This window comes from Paralichthys olivaceus, chromosome 12 (genome assembly GCF_024713975.1).
Source record: "Paralichthys olivaceus isolate ysfri-2021 chromosome 12, ASM2471397v2, whole genome shotgun sequence".
NCBI lineage: Eukaryota > Metazoa > Chordata > Actinopteri > Pleuronectiformes > Paralichthyidae > Paralichthys > Paralichthys olivaceus.
Genome location: NC_091104.1, coordinates 8,284,804 through 8,302,830, shown reverse-complemented (window position 1 = coordinate 8,302,830; position 18,027 = coordinate 8,284,804). Strand labels below are relative to the sequence as shown.

Below are 18,027 nucleotides of genomic sequence, written 5' to 3'. Positions count from 1 at the left end.
AAGTTATGTTAAGCTTAACTTTGAGCTCTCGGTATAAAAGCAGGTTAGCCTCCCCCCCCCGCCCAACCAACCTTGCCTTGAGCACTGCAGGATGAAAAATGGATAGAAGCCCCCAGAGGAAGGAGGGGGAAGGTCCATCTGTGAGCTGCATTCAAGGACAACAGTGTTATCCATTTTGGAACAGTATGAAACAAGCCAGTGTTTTCAGTGGGGTTTGGAAATGCGGGCATCTGGATGAACTGTGGATGCCACTGTTGTCTTGCCAAGCCAACTGTGATGCTGCAGATTAGACGCGAATCATTGACTCCTTGTTTGTATCAGCGCGACTCTCCTCATTCAGGGTGAGAGATAATGAACAAATGTGACTGATTATTTCTGATCAGTGTTGTGGTGAATTACTGCAGCAGCCGGGATTGTTTTTGCAGCACACTGGTGCTCATAAAAGCTGCGTTTAATGTGATTTCAAGTTATTCAGCCCCGAGGTGTTTGGTTCTGGCGATATCTATTAATCTCTGTTTTGATCTTGTTTTCCCTTTTCTCCTTTTCCTTACTTTTTGTTCTCCACTCCGTCTTTTTACTTCTGTGCCCCTTACTTTCTTCTCTCTTTCCTTCATCTTTATTTTTTGTTCTTTCAACTCTTCCACCTCCTCGCTCTTGTCCTCTCTGATAGAACCCATTCCACCTGCAGATGTCAGCCCGAGTGCCTCCGTCAACTCTGGGCAGCCTGCTGCTGGCGGTCCTGCAGGGCGGAGAGGAAGACAGAGACAGAGGACGTCGGGGGGAAGGGAGCTGGGGAGGAGCAGCTGTGATCTGTCCTGGTTGGGAGGAAGGGGGCGATGGGCTGCTCTCTCACCTCCAGAGGCACAGCGGTTCCACCTGGCATTTGTGGGACATCATCAACCTGACCCGCATCACAGGAGGTGGGGATAGGAGAGGGGAGGCCAGCGAGGAGAGGAGGGAGGATCAGATGGAGGAAGAGGCTTTGAAGATTCTTTCTGCTCGTTTCCTGCGCTCCCCCTCTCCTATCTCCTCGGTTCTCCTCCTGGGCTCTGACCCCGAGTGTCTCTCCTCTGTCCTGCGGGCCGCTCAGCGCCTCGCTCCATCACTACCAGCACTACAGTGGATCATGGGATACCCCTTGTCTCCAGATTCGCTGCACACTCTAGGAGGCCCCCTCGGACTGCTAGCCTATGGGGAGGTTGGCCGCAAGCCAATCAGTTTCTACATCCGGGACGCTTTGCAGTTGATTGGCAGAGCAGTCACTGCAGCAACCATGGTGAGACCGGACTTGGCACTGATCCAGAACATGGTGAACTGTTACGACATAGCAAACCGCCATGAAGCGCCCTCTTCAGGACAATATCTAACCAGGTAAACACACTTATCGAACTAAAGATGAGCAATTCTTGAAATACAATTTAAGTTTAAGCCGCTCAAGGAGATAGTTTGGGATTGTTTGTGCCCACTGCAGCAGCATCTCCTTCTAGAAAGTGTCCCTGCTACAGGATGATCCTCAGGCCTCTCTGCATTTTCCATATAGGGACTTTTTTTAGTTGTAATTTGGATGAACCAACACTGACAGATGTCAAACAAAGTGCATTCTGATGCTTGTGGCAGTAAGAGTGGGGTCAGTTCCAGGGAACTACCCTGCAGCTGCTAAAGATTTGTCCAAGGAAACTTCGAGAGAGTGGATGATTGAGAAACTTTATCCAAAAATTTTACATATTGCTCCAGGCGATGGATTAGCTGTGGTACAGTCCGGGCAAGATGGGGGCGTAACTAGTGTCTGTATCACCTGCAGCTACCAGTCTGGCCTCCAATTTCTTTTTTAAATGACTCCTGGGCACCTTAAATATGTGGACAAGGTCAGAAAAGTCTTCACATTTAAATCACCAAATGATACATGAAATAAACAGTGACAAACAATTAAGCGCCTCTGGTCACACTTTGGAGATTTTATAAGAGGCCGTTTGCTCCACTTATGGCAACGGGCACTCGGATTGCCGCTCTTGTCCGTCCTCTGCTAAGAGTGGTAACGTCTGAACAGCGGTGTCGTACTGAGGGGTGGGGGTGGGGGGGTCTTTACGGCATACAAATTACACTTTAGAGTTTCATCTGTTTCCGTTTGCCGTTGTTTCAATCCCTGCAACTTTTTAAAGGCCTCTTGCTCTCCAGCTTTCACAGTGTTCTGTCAAGGTGCAGTCTGTGATAACAATTTGAAATACATCCTAAACCATGAATGTTTCAATTAAAGAAAAATAAATGTTTAATCCCCACATTTATATCCAGCAAGAACTCTGACTCGTATAGTTTATAGTCTCCTAACCACATGGCAGATAGTGAGTAATCCACTGAAGCAAAGTCCCCTTTAAATTCACTGGATCCAGAATTTTATTTGGATTTGCACAAAATTGCACACACTCATAAATATCAGTCCCCTTAACATGTCTGATTTTTATTCAAAGTCCATTAATTATTCTCTGAGAAATCAACAAAAATGTTGAAAAATGCTCTGTCTCACATTGTTAAGTGGAAAAAACATTCCTGGATCCACGCTTCTGATCCGGATCAGAATTGAATGGGTCCTTTCCTGACATACCAAGTTTTGTGGTAATCCGTTGAGTCATTTTTTGCGTAATCCTGTTCACTAACAGACAAACAAATGCAGACTAAACTTTGGCCTATGTTAAAGCTAAAGCAGAAAAAAATAAATCCTGACATTTGCAGCAAAAACTAAGATTTATACTTTGTGACCTCTATTAAAGCTAAATGTGTCAGAATCTGACTGATGCTTTAAACCAATATTTCTTTTCTACCAGTTGACATGGATCATTTTCAAATATTGCACTGGCTAAAACAGCATGCCTTTCAACTTCTGTGGTCATGTGGCTCTGCTGAGTGAAGGATTTCTGCTTTGAGATGAGCCCCACAGCAAATATTGAACACACACGCCGCCTGCCAGCTGAGAGTGATCATTAACAACACCCACATAATCACGAGCTGGATTCTTACAGTGTTTCCTCTTGCTGTTTAGTTGAACTCTAGGATGCCAGAACCATTTGGCATGGATGGCCAGAGGCTAAAACGAGCAGAGTGGGAGTTGTGTTGCAAAGCAATATTATTGGACATTCTCTGTTAAAGAGAAAAACTTTTCTTAGGTTTAATGTGATTAAATTGCACATTGTGAGCCACGCTAGCAATGTGGCTTAATGGATGACAGTGATTCTCAGGCAGACCACCACTTCCAGACTGAAATATTATAACAACCATTAGATGAATTGACTTAAAATTGTGTGCAAACATTATTGGTTCCTAGAGGATGAAGCCTACTCTGTGTCTTTTCCTCTGGTGCCACCACAGATGTGACATTTGCAGGTTTTTAACTCCTCGCCACTCCTGAAAAAAGTGGTCAAAAACACCTGTACAAGATAAATTGAATCCTGCTCTCCAACCACTTTGAGTACATGAATGCTCTTGGTCTCTTTTGAAAGGTGAAACAAGTTGTGTCCTCAACAGTAAGTGCTATTGCCTTTGAGTAACAAAAGTTTTTGTGACCAAATGCCTGCAGAAGACTGTAGCTGTGCCCATGCATGGTCGCAGTTCACATTTGATACTAAAATGTATATATATATATATATATATATATATATATATTTTTTTTTTTTACACATTTTTCTGCACTCTCCAAAAATGGCCTAAAAGACTCAAAACAAGTGCTATAGCAGAAAAACCATAACGTACATATAAACATCCTCCTTTTAGTACTACTTATTTTCCAACCTGAATAGGAAACGTCTCAATAACTACTTGCTGCAGGTTGCCATGTAAAAACACCTACTCAGCCTTAATGTTAAACGTAAAACACAAGCAGTGCTTTTAAACCGACTGAGATTCCATCAGGAAACTAAAGAAAGTCAGCCATCCAATGGAGAGTCAATTAGAACTCAATCAACACTATCAGAACTGACTTTTCATAATGGAGTCCTGCACATGCAGTGTCAGTGACCTTTGTTCTTGGCCTTTGAGAGACCGATAAAAGAGGTCGTTCCACCGCACGATTCAAACGGGTCCAGTCGTACGTCTTTGCCCTCTGGTGTTCTCCCTGATTCTTATCCCTTCGCTGCATCAGGCAGACATACTGCTGCTCTAGAGAATCCTAACAAAGCTGAAGGAAGTGAGAGAGTTCCACGTGGAAGAGGCAATTAACAGCTCAATGCCTAAGGGAGAGAGCCAGAGAGGCAGGGAGGGAGAGTGGATGTCTGGAGATACAAGCGAGAGAGGAAGCTATGAGACAGTATAGGAGCTAAAACATAAAATGCACAGTGTTACATTTCAAAGCACTGGCACAATGAGGATATATGAGAAACTCGCCAGTTTTTATGAAGTCAAAATGTCCAGGATAAAAAAATATATATCCCAGGGTGCTTATTCTAAAACATATAGCAGAGAGAAGTCAAAGAAAAACATACAGATGAAAGACAGAGGATGTAGAAAAAGATACGAATAAAGTCAAAGAAAAGGAACTTGTGTGGAAAAGGATGTGAGCGAAGGACAGACAAAGTTAGAGGGGGCCGGAGATGGAGTGCAGTTGTTATCAGAGTGAGATGTGTCAGTCAGTGCCCATCTTGCTCATCACTGATTCCATATCCCCTGAAGAGATTTGAACCCCTGGAACAAGAAAAGCTTTGCATCATCCCACGCTAGACAGGCAGACACAGATGCAAGTAAACTTTCCTTCGAACTGAAGGAGATAAGCGAGTGAGACACATGCCCGGGACTCTCTTATGGAGTCATCATTTACCCACCACTCTGCTGATGCTCACTGTGCACGCTGGGGCCAGGTATTAGTGAGCGGAAGCCATCGCTCTCTTGACACCGCCGGCTGACTTATCAACCTGCTCTGACGTCCACGGTCATTTTTTTTAAAACGCTGCCTCTGGCCTGACACAACACAACAAACTGCAGAACCCGTATGGCTAAGGGTTGATGCTGCATAAATACTTTCAGTCATTCTTTGTTTTTTTTCTCTGTTTTATCTCACACTCCCATCACGTTTTTTCTCAGTGGGAATGAATCCAAAAATGCCTCAAAGGGAGCTTTGCACTTCTCTGCTCCGATAACAGATGTAAAGTGGAGCCCATGGTTAATGTTTTTTTATATACTATGCTGTGGTGGCCAGCTGCAGCCACTACACTATGGTATATGAGTCTAGAGTGGGTTGGCTTGATGAATCTGCTGTCTTTGGGATATGATGATTCAGCCGTGCTATTACCATGAGTGATTTCAGCTCAAGGCAAGGCTAGCACTTCCACTTTATGGTCAGAGAGACAGAGGGAGCTGTTGATGAGGAAACATAAGTTAATGTTGGATGGAATGGTAATGACTTTCAAATCAGAGGCATTTTTTTTAATCAGGTTCCTTCGAATTGTGGCGCGAGGAATAGGTTTGTAAATTAACATTGTGCTGTTTGAGTAAATCAAAACGTGAACAAAAGCATGGGGAGAAGAACACGGATCCGTTTGGATGTGAGGTTAATGACTCTTATGATCAGTTTAGTCTTTTCATTTACCGTCGCATTTCCTATATTTAATGGAGAAAGTTCTCCAGCAGCTATTACAATCTATCCTCATCAATTCATACACATAAATTGGAGATGGGGAGGGGGAGAAAAAAAACAGAGAGAAAGCTGCTTTTTTCTGCTCTGAGAAAGGGCTACGACTTGGCCAACCTTTCCCATTAACAGGAAGGAAAACTTGCCATTTCTGCAGGCGCTGCACGGTTCAACACCCAACGAACGCAGTGATCCCTGCTGCCTTTAACATTTAAACAACCCCCAATGATTCACACTGACCTCCTGACAATCCCCCACCTATCAAGACGTGATCAAACAGTACTTGTCTGGTTCCACATTGAAAAGTCACCTGACGACGTCCACGTGATCAAATCCAGACGAGAGCTAACAATCCTTGCCTGGTTCAAGAGTCCAGGGCAGATTTATGTACGAACGGGGATTGCTCTCCCTAATATATTCTGCCGTAAAGACCAATGCGGGTCACCAGGCAAGTGAGACGAATAGCAATGACTGTCTGTATGGACTTGCAGATAGGAGGAGATCCTCTCTGCACTGCATTAACTTTTAATTATGACTTTCTGGGAGATGCAATTATCCATCTGAGACTAGACTTGCTAAAGCTGCACAACCAGACCATGCCTGTCTGCACCAGTCTTTAACCTTTTCCCTTTTTTTTCTGCATCTGGCTGATTTAGTGCTGTTCTTTATTGCAGGCTACATTTCGAAACACCCCAACATTGATTTTGCATTATTTCCCCCCAGTTTTGCTTATGCTCTGTCCCTTTCTTTCTGTCCCTTAAGATTTCTCGCCAACACTTCCTTCACTGGAGCCACAGGCCTGATCCAGGTGGACCCCGGCCTCTCTCGGATCCTCTCCTCACAGCTGTTCCATGTATGGAGTCTGAAGAGGGGCGCTCTGGGCCAGCCAGCCTGGGTTACTGTTGGCCAGTGGACCAGAGGCCGACTGGAGTTAGAGGGAGGGATCCTTGGGTTAGTGGGAGGGTTCGGGGGCAGCCAAGGACAAGGTCTTGGGGCAGGGGTGAGGGGTGGGGATGGCCAGGGGGACGGCCACATTGGAGGACGCTGGAGGCCGGGACTGTCCATTGAGAGACACCGTCTGCGTGTGGTAACACTGGTGGAACACCCATTTGTTTTCACACGGGAGGTGGATGAGGATGGATTGTGTCCTGCTGGTCAGCTCTGTCTGGACCCCAGAACCAACCGGTCTGACATAATCCACAGCCTCTTCAACCAGCTGCACAACCCAAACGCTTCAGCCACAGACTGGGAGGGCAACGGTGAGCTTTGTTTTGGCATTTGTCCTGAGAACACTGTGGTGGTGAAGTACCGCTCTACCCTAGACTACTGAAATACCTCATTTGAACTTGTAGAACATGCATGAGTTTTTTAAAGTAATCTCTAAGCTTCTTGAATGTCTGTACTGATCCTCCTCAAGATTGAAGAGGATTTGAGTAAAAAGTAAAATCAATAAGAGAGCTGGGAATAACATCATACCCGAGTTGACCGCGTTCTGGCACAATATGTCCAGGGTTTTTTTTAATTTCATGGGTTGAGGGATGACGCCAGGTTTACTATTGTTAGCAGTACCAGATGATAACAAAACCTGAAATATTTTCGGTACACATGCAATCTACTGTGCAGAGAGTAGTCATTTCAGATGTCTGGGCTGAGAATGTTTTTCAGACTTCTGAGTGGGAAATACAACCTCAGGGGATCAAGGGATCTTTATGAATTAAAAGGATTTCAGGTGCATTGGTCAACAACAAAAAAAACCTGTATAGCAGTCAAACATAAGACATCCTAAGCAGGAAGATTTTTGTATTGAATGGAAACTTCAATTTTGACTTTAGTCGTCTGGTCAAACTGTAAGAAAAGTACAATTCATTTGGGATCACAGCATCTGCAAGTAAATCATTTCAAGTTGGTTTTCTAATAGTTGTATGCACCAGCATCCTTTTCTCCTCGCAGGCTAACATCCACATGCCTGTGCTCAATGTGCTTATGCATTGCTCTGGTCAATTGGTCACATACCAGCTTATTCTGACACAGCCTCCATAGAACTTTATTTTCATTTTTTATGTCAAAATGCTGCCAAACCATGCCGGCTTTATGAGATGTCATCTGTCCCCACGTTCCACTTTGCTGGTTTACAACGTCTGGGCCTAAGCACAGGGAGAAGGGGGGGGGGGGCTTCTGCCAGGGCTGCAGCCCTGGCTAGTGGCAGGTGGCGGCGCAACAGATGCAACAGTTAACCCGCTTTGGACCTTTTGTGAAATATAATCATAGGCCAGTTTTTCTGGTACTGATTAGCTATGTTAAATCATTTAGTTGCCTAATTGCACACATGTCTGATCTTAATCCTTTGGCCTGAATCAGCACGTGACAAATAGAACGATGTTTGCCAGAAAAAAATCTAAACAAACAATAAGCCATAAAGAATTAAAAATATAATATCCTAGCATCTCCGTCTTGTTTACACCTCTTTTTTCAGAAGGATACATTTTGAATGTATTTATATTTTAATTTAATGTGAGCAAATGTTCTAACCGTTATTCTGGGGTAATGGAAACAAAAAGATGATAAACTTCCAATGAATGATCATCATCACTTCTTTCCTTGTAGAACTACCGGAGGACCTGAGGAAATGCTGCTACGGCTACTGCATTGACTTGTTAGAGAAACTGGCAGAAGACATGGGCTTCACCTTTGACCTCTATATCGTGGGTGACGGGAAGTATGGGGCGCTGAGCGGGACAGGACGATGGACGGGGCTTGTCGGGGACCTGCTGGGCGGAACGGCTGACATGGCTGTGTCCTCTTTTTCCATCAATTCAGCGAGGAGCAGAGTCATCGATTTCACTTCGCCCTTCTACTCCACCAGCCTGGGCATCCTGGTACCACTGCCTAAAGTCATCATTAGTTTGTGTTTGCATTTTAATGTAGAAGACAGAGGGCATGTAGTAAAAAAAAAAAAAGTACTGCATTGTGAGTCAGTGGCAGCGTTGCAGTCTTCAGCATTACTTTGATTTGTCAAACTCTCTCCCCCTGGCAGACACCAGTACGATTTGATGATATGATCTGCAACGACTTAATTTGTCCCTCATGCCCTGCCCACCCGGTCTTCTGCTAAGGAACAGGAGATCATTAGCTGGGGAATAATTACTTTAGTGAGTTTTCAGTGGGCATGTTAATTATGAAAGTTCAAAATGAGAGCTAGATTGTATAATTAGTCTGCATTTTGAGAAGCCATCTTAGCAAAGAGTCCAAACATGCTGCAGTAACGCTTTGATTTGTTAACATCTCCCTCTGTGGCTGACAAAACTGCAGTGCTTAATATGATATGAATATACGGATCCATTTGAAAATGAGAACCCCATCACTAGAGAAATATTTATTTTTTCCTTACAAACTAATGAAACGCACCAAAAATTTGCAATTCTTTAAAAGCTATTTATACCTAGGAGCATTTAAGATATGTTTACTGACAAGAAGCTACAGACCAGAGGCAGAATTATAGTCTCAATGTTTCACATGTCAGGTTTGCAGATGGTGAACAGCTGCATGGAACCATTCTTTTGTTTGTGACCTACCAGGTTCGAAGCCGGGACACTGCAGCTCCCATTGGAGCCTTCATGTGGCCTCTCCACTGGTCCATGTGGGTGGGCATCTTTGTCACGCTGCATCTCACCGCACTATTCCTCACCTTGTACGAGTGGAACAGCCCCTTCGGCATGACACCCCATGGCAGGAACAGGCTGCGGGTGTTCTCCTACTCCTCCGCCCTCAATCTCTGCTATGCCATACTGTTTGGACGCACTGTCGCTACCAAGGTAAAGCAGCTCCCTCTTTGTGATAAAGAGGCATCATGCAGCGAGGGGCAGGGATTAGAAATGACAGGGAAAGGGCGGAGGGGGTGTGCTTTATTGGAAAGGCTACACAAACAATGAGAGCAGCTGGATAGTGGAAGTTAGAGGGGAAAGAGGCTTGGAGAAAGATGATAGAGATTGCCAGAGAGGGGAGAAGATGGATAGGAGAGAGGTTAAGAAGGCAAGCAGTGATGAAGTAGAGAGGCTCAGAGAGGATAATGCACATACAGGGAGGGAGAGGGGAAAGGGTAAGTGGACTGACAGAGATTGAAGGAGTTATGGCAAGGATGATGGGGATGGATGAAGGTGGGGAAAAAAGTAGAAGGAGTAGAGGTCAACTCCCCCATGTAGTCAGACACAAAGTTGAAAACAAGAAGGTAGGGGGAGGAGGGCAAATGAGGGTAGGAAGGTGAGGGAGCAAATCAAGAAATGGGCTTCAAACTGACGGTAATGGGGAGGCTGCCAGGAAGATGGCGAGATGGGGTTGAGAGGGTAAGTGGGTAAGAGGAGACAGGGAGAGCAACAGAGTTTAGGTGATGTGGAGGTGGTCAGACAGAGGATGATGTACAGGGGAAAGGGCGAACAGGCGGGTGGGCAAAGTTGGAGTGTTGGGCGACTACACGGTTAGTGTGAGACAGAAATGTGACATCGAGACTAATGGACGTCAAGTCAAATGCAAAATAAATCTCCTTTCTTTCAAAAATAAGAAATAAAACTCCTCTTACTTTAATGTCATTTGTTTGGTATACATATTTTAAGATATTAAATATACACATATCACACCTGTAACATTTACACCACTGCACATATCACAGCGGAAAAACAACCGTGTTCCCTTCTTTCTTCTTTTTTTTTTTTTAAACAGAAAACATTCTGTGCCAAAATCAATCATTAAGTGATAAGACAGACTTTACCATAATTGAAAGGTCACAGGTTTGATCCCTGCAACTGGAGATGTGTCCATTTACCAGGTTGTGTTCATTTCTAGCCTCATGACCTGGAAAAAATCCTTGAGCAACTCTCTGAACCTGCGTGTGCTGGGTCAGAGCCGCACAGTGTGTGGTCAGAGTCATCAGCCTACACAGCAGTGGACTAGTAATTAATAGCTACGCATTTATCACAGGGTTTATTTTAAAAAGATTTAGGCCAATTTCAAAGTATTTAAAACGAAAGAGTCGAATGGAAGAACTCGCTGACTGTTTCGGACATGCTCATGTAACCATGTCCAGCTACTAGCTTACGGTTAACTACGTTGGGTTATCGTTATTGTGCAGCAAGAGTTCGCAAAGAGACAAAAACGCAGAGACATCAACAACAGCATCCACTATAAAAACACATTTCAGCAAAGGGAAATGGAAAATTCCTACCAACCAAGCAACTACAGTAGGTCAAAACACATCCAATAAAACTTCAAAGAGTTCATAACTGCAGTATTTGAAAATGACTTCCAAGGTCAGGAAGCGTCATAAACATTTGTTTAGGATTTCACATCCACTGTGTATTACTTCATGGAAGACAGTTCTGGATGCTATCAGTGTCAAACTGTTTAAATGTACTTTGCCATATAGCAAAAAAATCTGATTGAAACACAATGTAATGTATTGTCACACAGAAGTATTGAATCTACGTTGACACAAAACATTGAAAGCAAATTGAAAGCACTGTTATTTTTTTGTCTGAATTAATGTTGTATTTTCACTCATAACAGACACAATTAAATAAAATCAACAACGATTCAGAATTCATGAAACTCAGATGCACCTAGATTGTTTTTAATTATATTTTGAAAGAATGATAGTGAAACAACCTTTATCTACATTTTGGTTGATTCAAAGTTGTAAGCAAGACATTTCCGGGGGGGGGTAACATTTTGTCCTCTGATGACTTTAGTAGACAGTAAACAGAGACAAAACTTTGAGACTGTTATTTTGGTTAGTTCAGTTAATTGCGGTGAATATATTAATTAGTCTCCCCCTTTAATCAAGTCACATATGAAAGTGTTTACTTGGATCCTGTGAAACGTGTCTTATTTTAAAACCACTCAGCCAGAAACATTAATATGCAGCTAAGTTGCTGCTGATCAAACTCTGCCGGCAACAATTGTCATTTCAGCTCGCAAAATGGATGTTCACAGCATAGAAATCGAGTTCTTGTTAAATAAGGCTGCCTCTGTTATCATTGGAAAGTGTTTATCGAAGAAAACTTTGATCCAAGTAACAGTTACTGGGGAGAACAGGAACATTTTATTTCATGTGTGAGCAACATTCCCACTAAACACAGCTGGTGAGCACAAGTTGTAATTTTGCTTACCATCTGGAAAAACTGAACACTCTCACGTTGGAAGACTAAAAGCCCCCTGATCATTATCTTTCATTATTTTCAACTGAGCTGCAACTGCAAAAACTATGTACATACATTTAAAACTTCCCTTAGTTCACGTTTTCCCAAAAATAATACTGTGTATACTAATACTTTATAATGTGTCTGCCATCCTTCATTTCCAGCAAATTATACTAATAGCTTGACGCTCTCTGAACACCTTTTCATTCATGGGTTACAAACTTTTTTTGTATAGTTAATGTCTCATTAATCCCAAGCCTTTAGAAAAAAAAAAACTATAAATGCATCTCTCTTCTTCTGTTAAGTGGAACTTAATTGGTGGACTAAATAAATGAACAGTATTCAGGTGGATTCCTTCCCCGAGGCGAGCAATTTCACAGAAAGACATTTGGGATCGGGGCTCACAAACAGTCACACTTTGTTAGATTTCCTCTCCTGGTCTGTTTTGATTAACTTGATTACCCTCACTCTGGAGTTAAATCGGGATTTTTAAGGTAAGGGAGGAAGAGGACGTTGGGAGCCATAGGGCGAGCTCGACTTTTATGTCAACACCTGAAATCATCAATTTTTACACCCTTATATTTTTTGTTGTGACCCCTGTCCTTCTTTGTTGGGTATATGTTGTGTTATCTCAGTCTCCTCCGTGTTTGTTGCCATCTTGACGTAATTTTTGTTTTGATCTTGGATATTTTTAGATATTTAGTTAGTTATTTTCCGTTTGTTCTGTTTAATTATCTCCATATGCTAATAATTACACAAAAACAAAACAAAGTATAATAAAAGAATCCCCTCCTGGGATACATCTCCACTCCACAGACTCCTAAATGCTGGACAGGCCGCTTCCTGATGAACCTCTGGGCCATCTTCTGCTTGCTGGTGCTGTCCAGTTACACCGCCAACCTCGCCGCCGTCATGGTCGGGGAGAAGACCTTCGAGCAGGTCTCAGGAATCCATGACGACAAGGTTAGACTGCAGAGCAAGGACGCAAACTTGCAACCGCATGCATGTCGGCACGCCACACACAAACATGCAGAGATGCAGCGACATGAACACGCAAACTAATCTCACACAAGGACAAGCTAATGAGTAAAGAGCGGAATCATTTGTGAAGGATTATCACTTTCCATATCCTCAAAACCCTGTGGGGAGTTCAGGGCTACAGTGAGTTTGAATCCCATCATGATATCTACCCCGCCTCCCCCCATCTCTCTCGCTAATCAACTCCAACGTTGTCTTCCTGTGTCACTCCCCCAGCTGCACCATCCCTCCATGGGCTTTCGTTTCGGCACGGTGAGGGAGAGCAGTGCTGAGGATTACATGAAGAAGAGTTTCCCAGAGATGCACGACTACATGAGACGCTTCAACCAGCCCACCACGCCGGAAGGTGTACACATGTTAAAGTAAGATACAAACGCATTTGTGCACAGAGAAGACCTCACTGACACTTGTGATTAAAATGCAACCAGGACCTCAACGAACCAGTCGTGCTTCCATCTGCCAACTGCGGTCGTCTGTTTTCTGGGCACTTGTTTTTCGTGCATAATGTGAATAACAATTGGGTCAACAGACAAAAGCATCTTTACAGACATTAGAGGCTGTTCAGAAAACAACATGTGTGGCTTCTATTCCGTTTGGTTCATTTCAAAACTCCTTTGCATAATAACATCTGATATGTCCACGTTTTCTCGTTCACCAGCTGTACAGACCTCTCAGATTTGGTTCTAATATCTCTGTCATAACTTCTACAAGCAATGTATCGATTGAGTGTCTGTGTAGTATCTCCAAAATGAAAAACTTTAAAGGGCAACTTCCCCCTAAGTTTTGGCTGAAGTGCCTCTCTGGAAATACCACTGGAACACTAGCAGCACACACACTTTTGCAGCAGAAAGGTTGTATTAAGTAGAAGCTTCTCCCCTCCGGAGTTTCCTGACAGTCAAGGACACAGTTTGTACCGAGCCGTTCCAGCCTCAAAACATATTTAAATGTACTAGTTTAATGTCAATGAATATTTTGAATGCTTGGTTTTTTTCATCTTAGAGAGAGATTGATTTTATTCTTTACTTCTTTGCGCTAAATCACAGGGAACATCTAATTTAATGTAAGTTCTGCTCTACTCTGGAGTTTTTTGCTTTGATTTTTTAACACCTGATGTTGCCTCACCCATCGCTGTGTGGTTTTGATGAAGATGCTGTTTGCGTCTGACAGAGATCCCAGAGATCCCTTTGTGAGCTGCATATATTTAAACTCTGCATTAGCATGAGTTTTAGCTCATGCAGACACATTCTGGCACAAAGTGTAACTGAGGTGAAAACACATGACGGAGACGATTTTGAGTAGTTGAGGGGGTGACTGAGGGTCAGGGGCAGATTAATGCAAGGAGCAGATGAGAACCAAAGAGACGAGGCAAGTTTATTTTTATAACATATTTAATTATGTAGGTGCTTTACATAATGCATACAAAATTAAAAGGAGATACAGCAGAAGACATTAAGAAAAAAACACTTATTTAAGGGATTGGAACATTACAATTTCAAAAGAAACAAGAAAGTATTTCAAGGTAATGGTAAGTGGATAAAGTTTTGGAAAGCAGTTGCCCCCAGATGACCTGAGACGGAGACGCTCATGTGCTCTGGGAACAGAGATTTGTGGTGAGGTTAAGTAGTTCACTTGAGTAAATGGTGAAAAGAAGGAAGGATTCTTTTCCATCGTATTCTGGACAGGATGTTTATTTAAAACATATACCTTGGTTTTTCTGTTCCATATATTCAGTACTTTATTATACTGAAACATCATTCAGATGGTATGATTGGTGATCCGTCCTTAACTCCTTCACTTCTGTCTCATTTGTGAGTTGTCCAAGTCATCATTACATCCTTTATCATCATTTCTGTCATCTTATCCAGGCGATCACACACCTGGATAAGATGCCACAGTGTCAGAGTAGAGCTGGAGTATTAACATTTCTCGAAGTGTTTACACATATTCACCGGGCTAATCCTGTAACCAGGGTGGGAGCTGGAGAATAAACAAGTATCTCATGGTGCTAAAGAACAAAAGGAGTCAGGAAGCTGTCCTAATATCTTAGAATTAGAACTTGTTAAATACTTTTTACCAATTATGTATTAGGAAATAGTTTTTATGTATTTTACTTATTCAGTCAGTTATGTTTCAAGATCGTATTCAGAATATTTTTAACAAAATGCAACAAAATTTCAATTAATACATAATAAATTTGCTACAATACTTTAAATACTACTCAAAATATCATTTGCAAACTGTACCTTAGAAATGAATAAAATACATATGTAGAAAAAGGTTCCCATTTGTGTTATACTTTATAGAGTTTTATAATATTGGGTTAGTATTACATTGATGTCCAAGTCACATTGTACTGTTGAAGTTGGTCAAGCTGGTTTTAACTATTTTATTTACATACATGAAATATTCATGACAATGCATCATATTAACTCACGTTGTGAATATAATATCTTAATCTGAAGTATCTAATGACTAATGCTGTGGAGTAAAAAGTACTGTGAAAATGGATTTATACATATCATGAAGTTGAAATACTCAAGTGAAGTAAAAAAAATCTGAAGATATATGAACAACTACACATTCAGAAACTGTATCACCCCAAGGAAACGCACTCTCTTAAAAAAAAAAACCACACACACTGTCCTCAAACACACTGACTCCTCCACAGAGCACCAGCAGAGATGCTGAGATCGTGCATGTGCTGACTTAGTGATACAAGTAGGTAGATGCGCTTGTTCAGAGAAAGGGGATGAGAGCGGGCAAAAGATGAAGGCGGCGTTTGTTTGCAAGCATGGCAAAGGCAGAAGTGGAAGTCACAGCGGTGCAGAGAAGCCGAGCGAGGGAGTAAAATACTATGTTGGCAGAACTACCAAGCCCAGAGCTGCACACACACACAAACACACAACACACCTCATAGACAGAAAAAAAAAAGGAAAACTCACAATTCTTCTCCTGAGAGCGCAGAGGGATACACATGCAGCTGAACACAGTATACGAGCTCAGAGGAGATAATGCAAGCACATGCAAGCACATACCTAAACATAGACTTATAACTGACAGGTACCTACTCTCCATCCTCTCACTCCTCCCTGTGCCTCATATTTGACAGGTCCACACAGACTTGCTGCTTCAAGCAAAGACTTTGTAAAGTCAACATTTAGATTAGGAGTGTCCTGAATAGTTAAAGTTAAAGTTTCAGATTAATGGGATTTTCCTATGAGACTACAGCGAGTGTGTGCACTTTAACCAACACATGCATTTCTTCCATTTTAAACCTAATTTGTGTATATTTGGATTTCTTGGCCTGTGGACTGATGAAACAGCATCGTTTCCTCTTTATCAGTCTGTAAGTGTGTATATGGTGTTTTAGAAAATCCACTGTGTTGTGCTTTGTATCCTGAAACTTGTGATTAGTAGCCGAAGCTGCTCACAGAGGGACGGTCTATAATTAGGGGTCAGCGTGGGTCAATTGGATCGATATTAATGGAATAGCAGTGTCTTCGGCAGTGTGTATAAAGTCTTATCAGTCTGCCACAGAGGCTGTTGGTTTAGGTAATGATGTATGTGTTTACACAGTCTATTAGAATATAGTTCATCCCCTGTATCAATGACAAAGTGGGATGACAACCCCCCAAAATAATATCGGGATCCTGCAGAGGTGTCTGAAAATGTTGGGGGAAGTAAATCTGATTAACAGGTCTTGAAAAGTTAATTGTGTTTAATGAATGCTTCTCTCTTTCTCCTATGATGTGTGTGTGTGTGTGTGTGTGTGTGTGTGTGTGTGTGTGTGTGTGTGTGTGTGTGTGTGTGTGTGTGTGTGTGTGTGTGTGTGTGTGTGTGTGTGTGTGTGTGTGTGTGTTGGTGGTGAAGGACAGATCCTCCGACCCTGGATGCGTTCATTATGGACAAAGCCCTGTTGGACTTTGAGGTCTCGATCGACGCTGACTGCAAACTGCTCACCGTGGGGAAACCGTTCGCCATCGAAGGTGCGCACACATTTTTCTTTAAAATTATCTTATAACTAATTTGATTTGACTTTTCTTGATAGGATGTGACTTTTTACATTTTTATACCATCAAGTCTGTCTCTTTATTTCCTCCTTTCCTTTCCCCTGTAAATCAAAAAGAGCTTTCTTCTTCACTCAAACCACTGTATGTCTAACACAGACATTTACTCCAACTTTAAGCCAAATATAACTTTATTCTCAACCATAAAACCGAGCCTGAATGCCCTGAAATAGACTGAGCCATTGGTGACCTTTGTTTTTGGTGAATTCCAACAATCTGGGTATATGAACAGATCCCTGTCATCATCATCATCATCATCATCATCATCATCATCACCATCAAATACACACACTTATACTGGTTCGCACACTTGTGCAATCACTCACATACTGAAGCCCCCGTTCCACTGGTCAAACAAACTAACACCCACTAACATCAGGCTTATGTCTGCAGTGGTAATGTACAGTCGGCTATGCTCAGCAGTGATGGAAACATGACACCTGGGTGATGGTGTTCATTTCTTCTTTTTTATTTTGACAGTCTAGATGTTGCACCATCTAGACTGCGGTATAAAGTTATGATGCACATTAAACCTCTGGGCGTTGATATGTAAATAGCTATGAACGTTTGTGTGCTTTTTTTAAATCTTCTGTATCTTTCTGCGTGTTTCTGACGTTGGAATGGAAAAGGACTTACCACACATGGGTTTACCCGCATTTTTAAAAACTTGCTAATTTGGGTGTAAAGCTTCTAGAAAGATGATACCTGCTCAGAGATGAACATACACTGTGCGAGTCCACAGCCTCTTTCTCATGCAGCAGAGACAAACACACTCGCAGTGTATAGATCGGAGAGGAGATCAAACACTGTAGTTAGCTACATGACTGACAGAACAACACAGTGATTCACTGCGTGAACCTTAGGCTGCAGGGTAGAAGTAGTCATCTATTATTAACCACCGTGCCCAGTCAGAACACTTTGGTCTCAAACCTCACAGGTTTGATCAACTACAACACCGTCATGATGCATACAGTAAAATCCACTGGGTCATCATGTTCAGGTTCTTGTGCATTGGTTGATCAAGGCAGGGGTTCCCCTACAATATGAGCAGATCAGCATATTTGCATGCAAACTATGCCAAATATTGTATTGGCTTTAATTTTAGACCATTTTCTCTGAAAGT

At 42.5% G+C, this 18,027-nt stretch overlaps 1 protein-coding gene across 1 annotated transcript in view; it reads left to right on the top strand.

The window, feature by feature from the left end:
- grin3ba (glutamate receptor, ionotropic, N-methyl-D-aspartate 3Ba) overlaps positions 1-18,027 on the top strand; it is a 71,798-nt gene that overhangs the window by 38,289 nt on the left and 15,482 nt on the right. Inside the window, exons 2-8 of the mRNA XM_069536365.1 lie at positions 671-1,371; positions 6,374-6,870; positions 8,216-8,487; positions 9,187-9,423; positions 12,616-12,762; positions 13,054-13,199; positions 16,708-16,823. Of these exons, the coding sequence (XP_069392466.1) occupies positions 671-1,371; positions 6,374-6,870; positions 8,216-8,487; positions 9,187-9,423; positions 12,616-12,762; positions 13,054-13,199; positions 16,708-16,823 (2,116 nt within the window). The remainder of the gene's footprint in view (positions 1-670; positions 1,372-6,373; positions 6,871-8,215; positions 8,488-9,186; positions 9,424-12,615; positions 12,763-13,053; positions 13,200-16,707; positions 16,824-18,027) is intronic.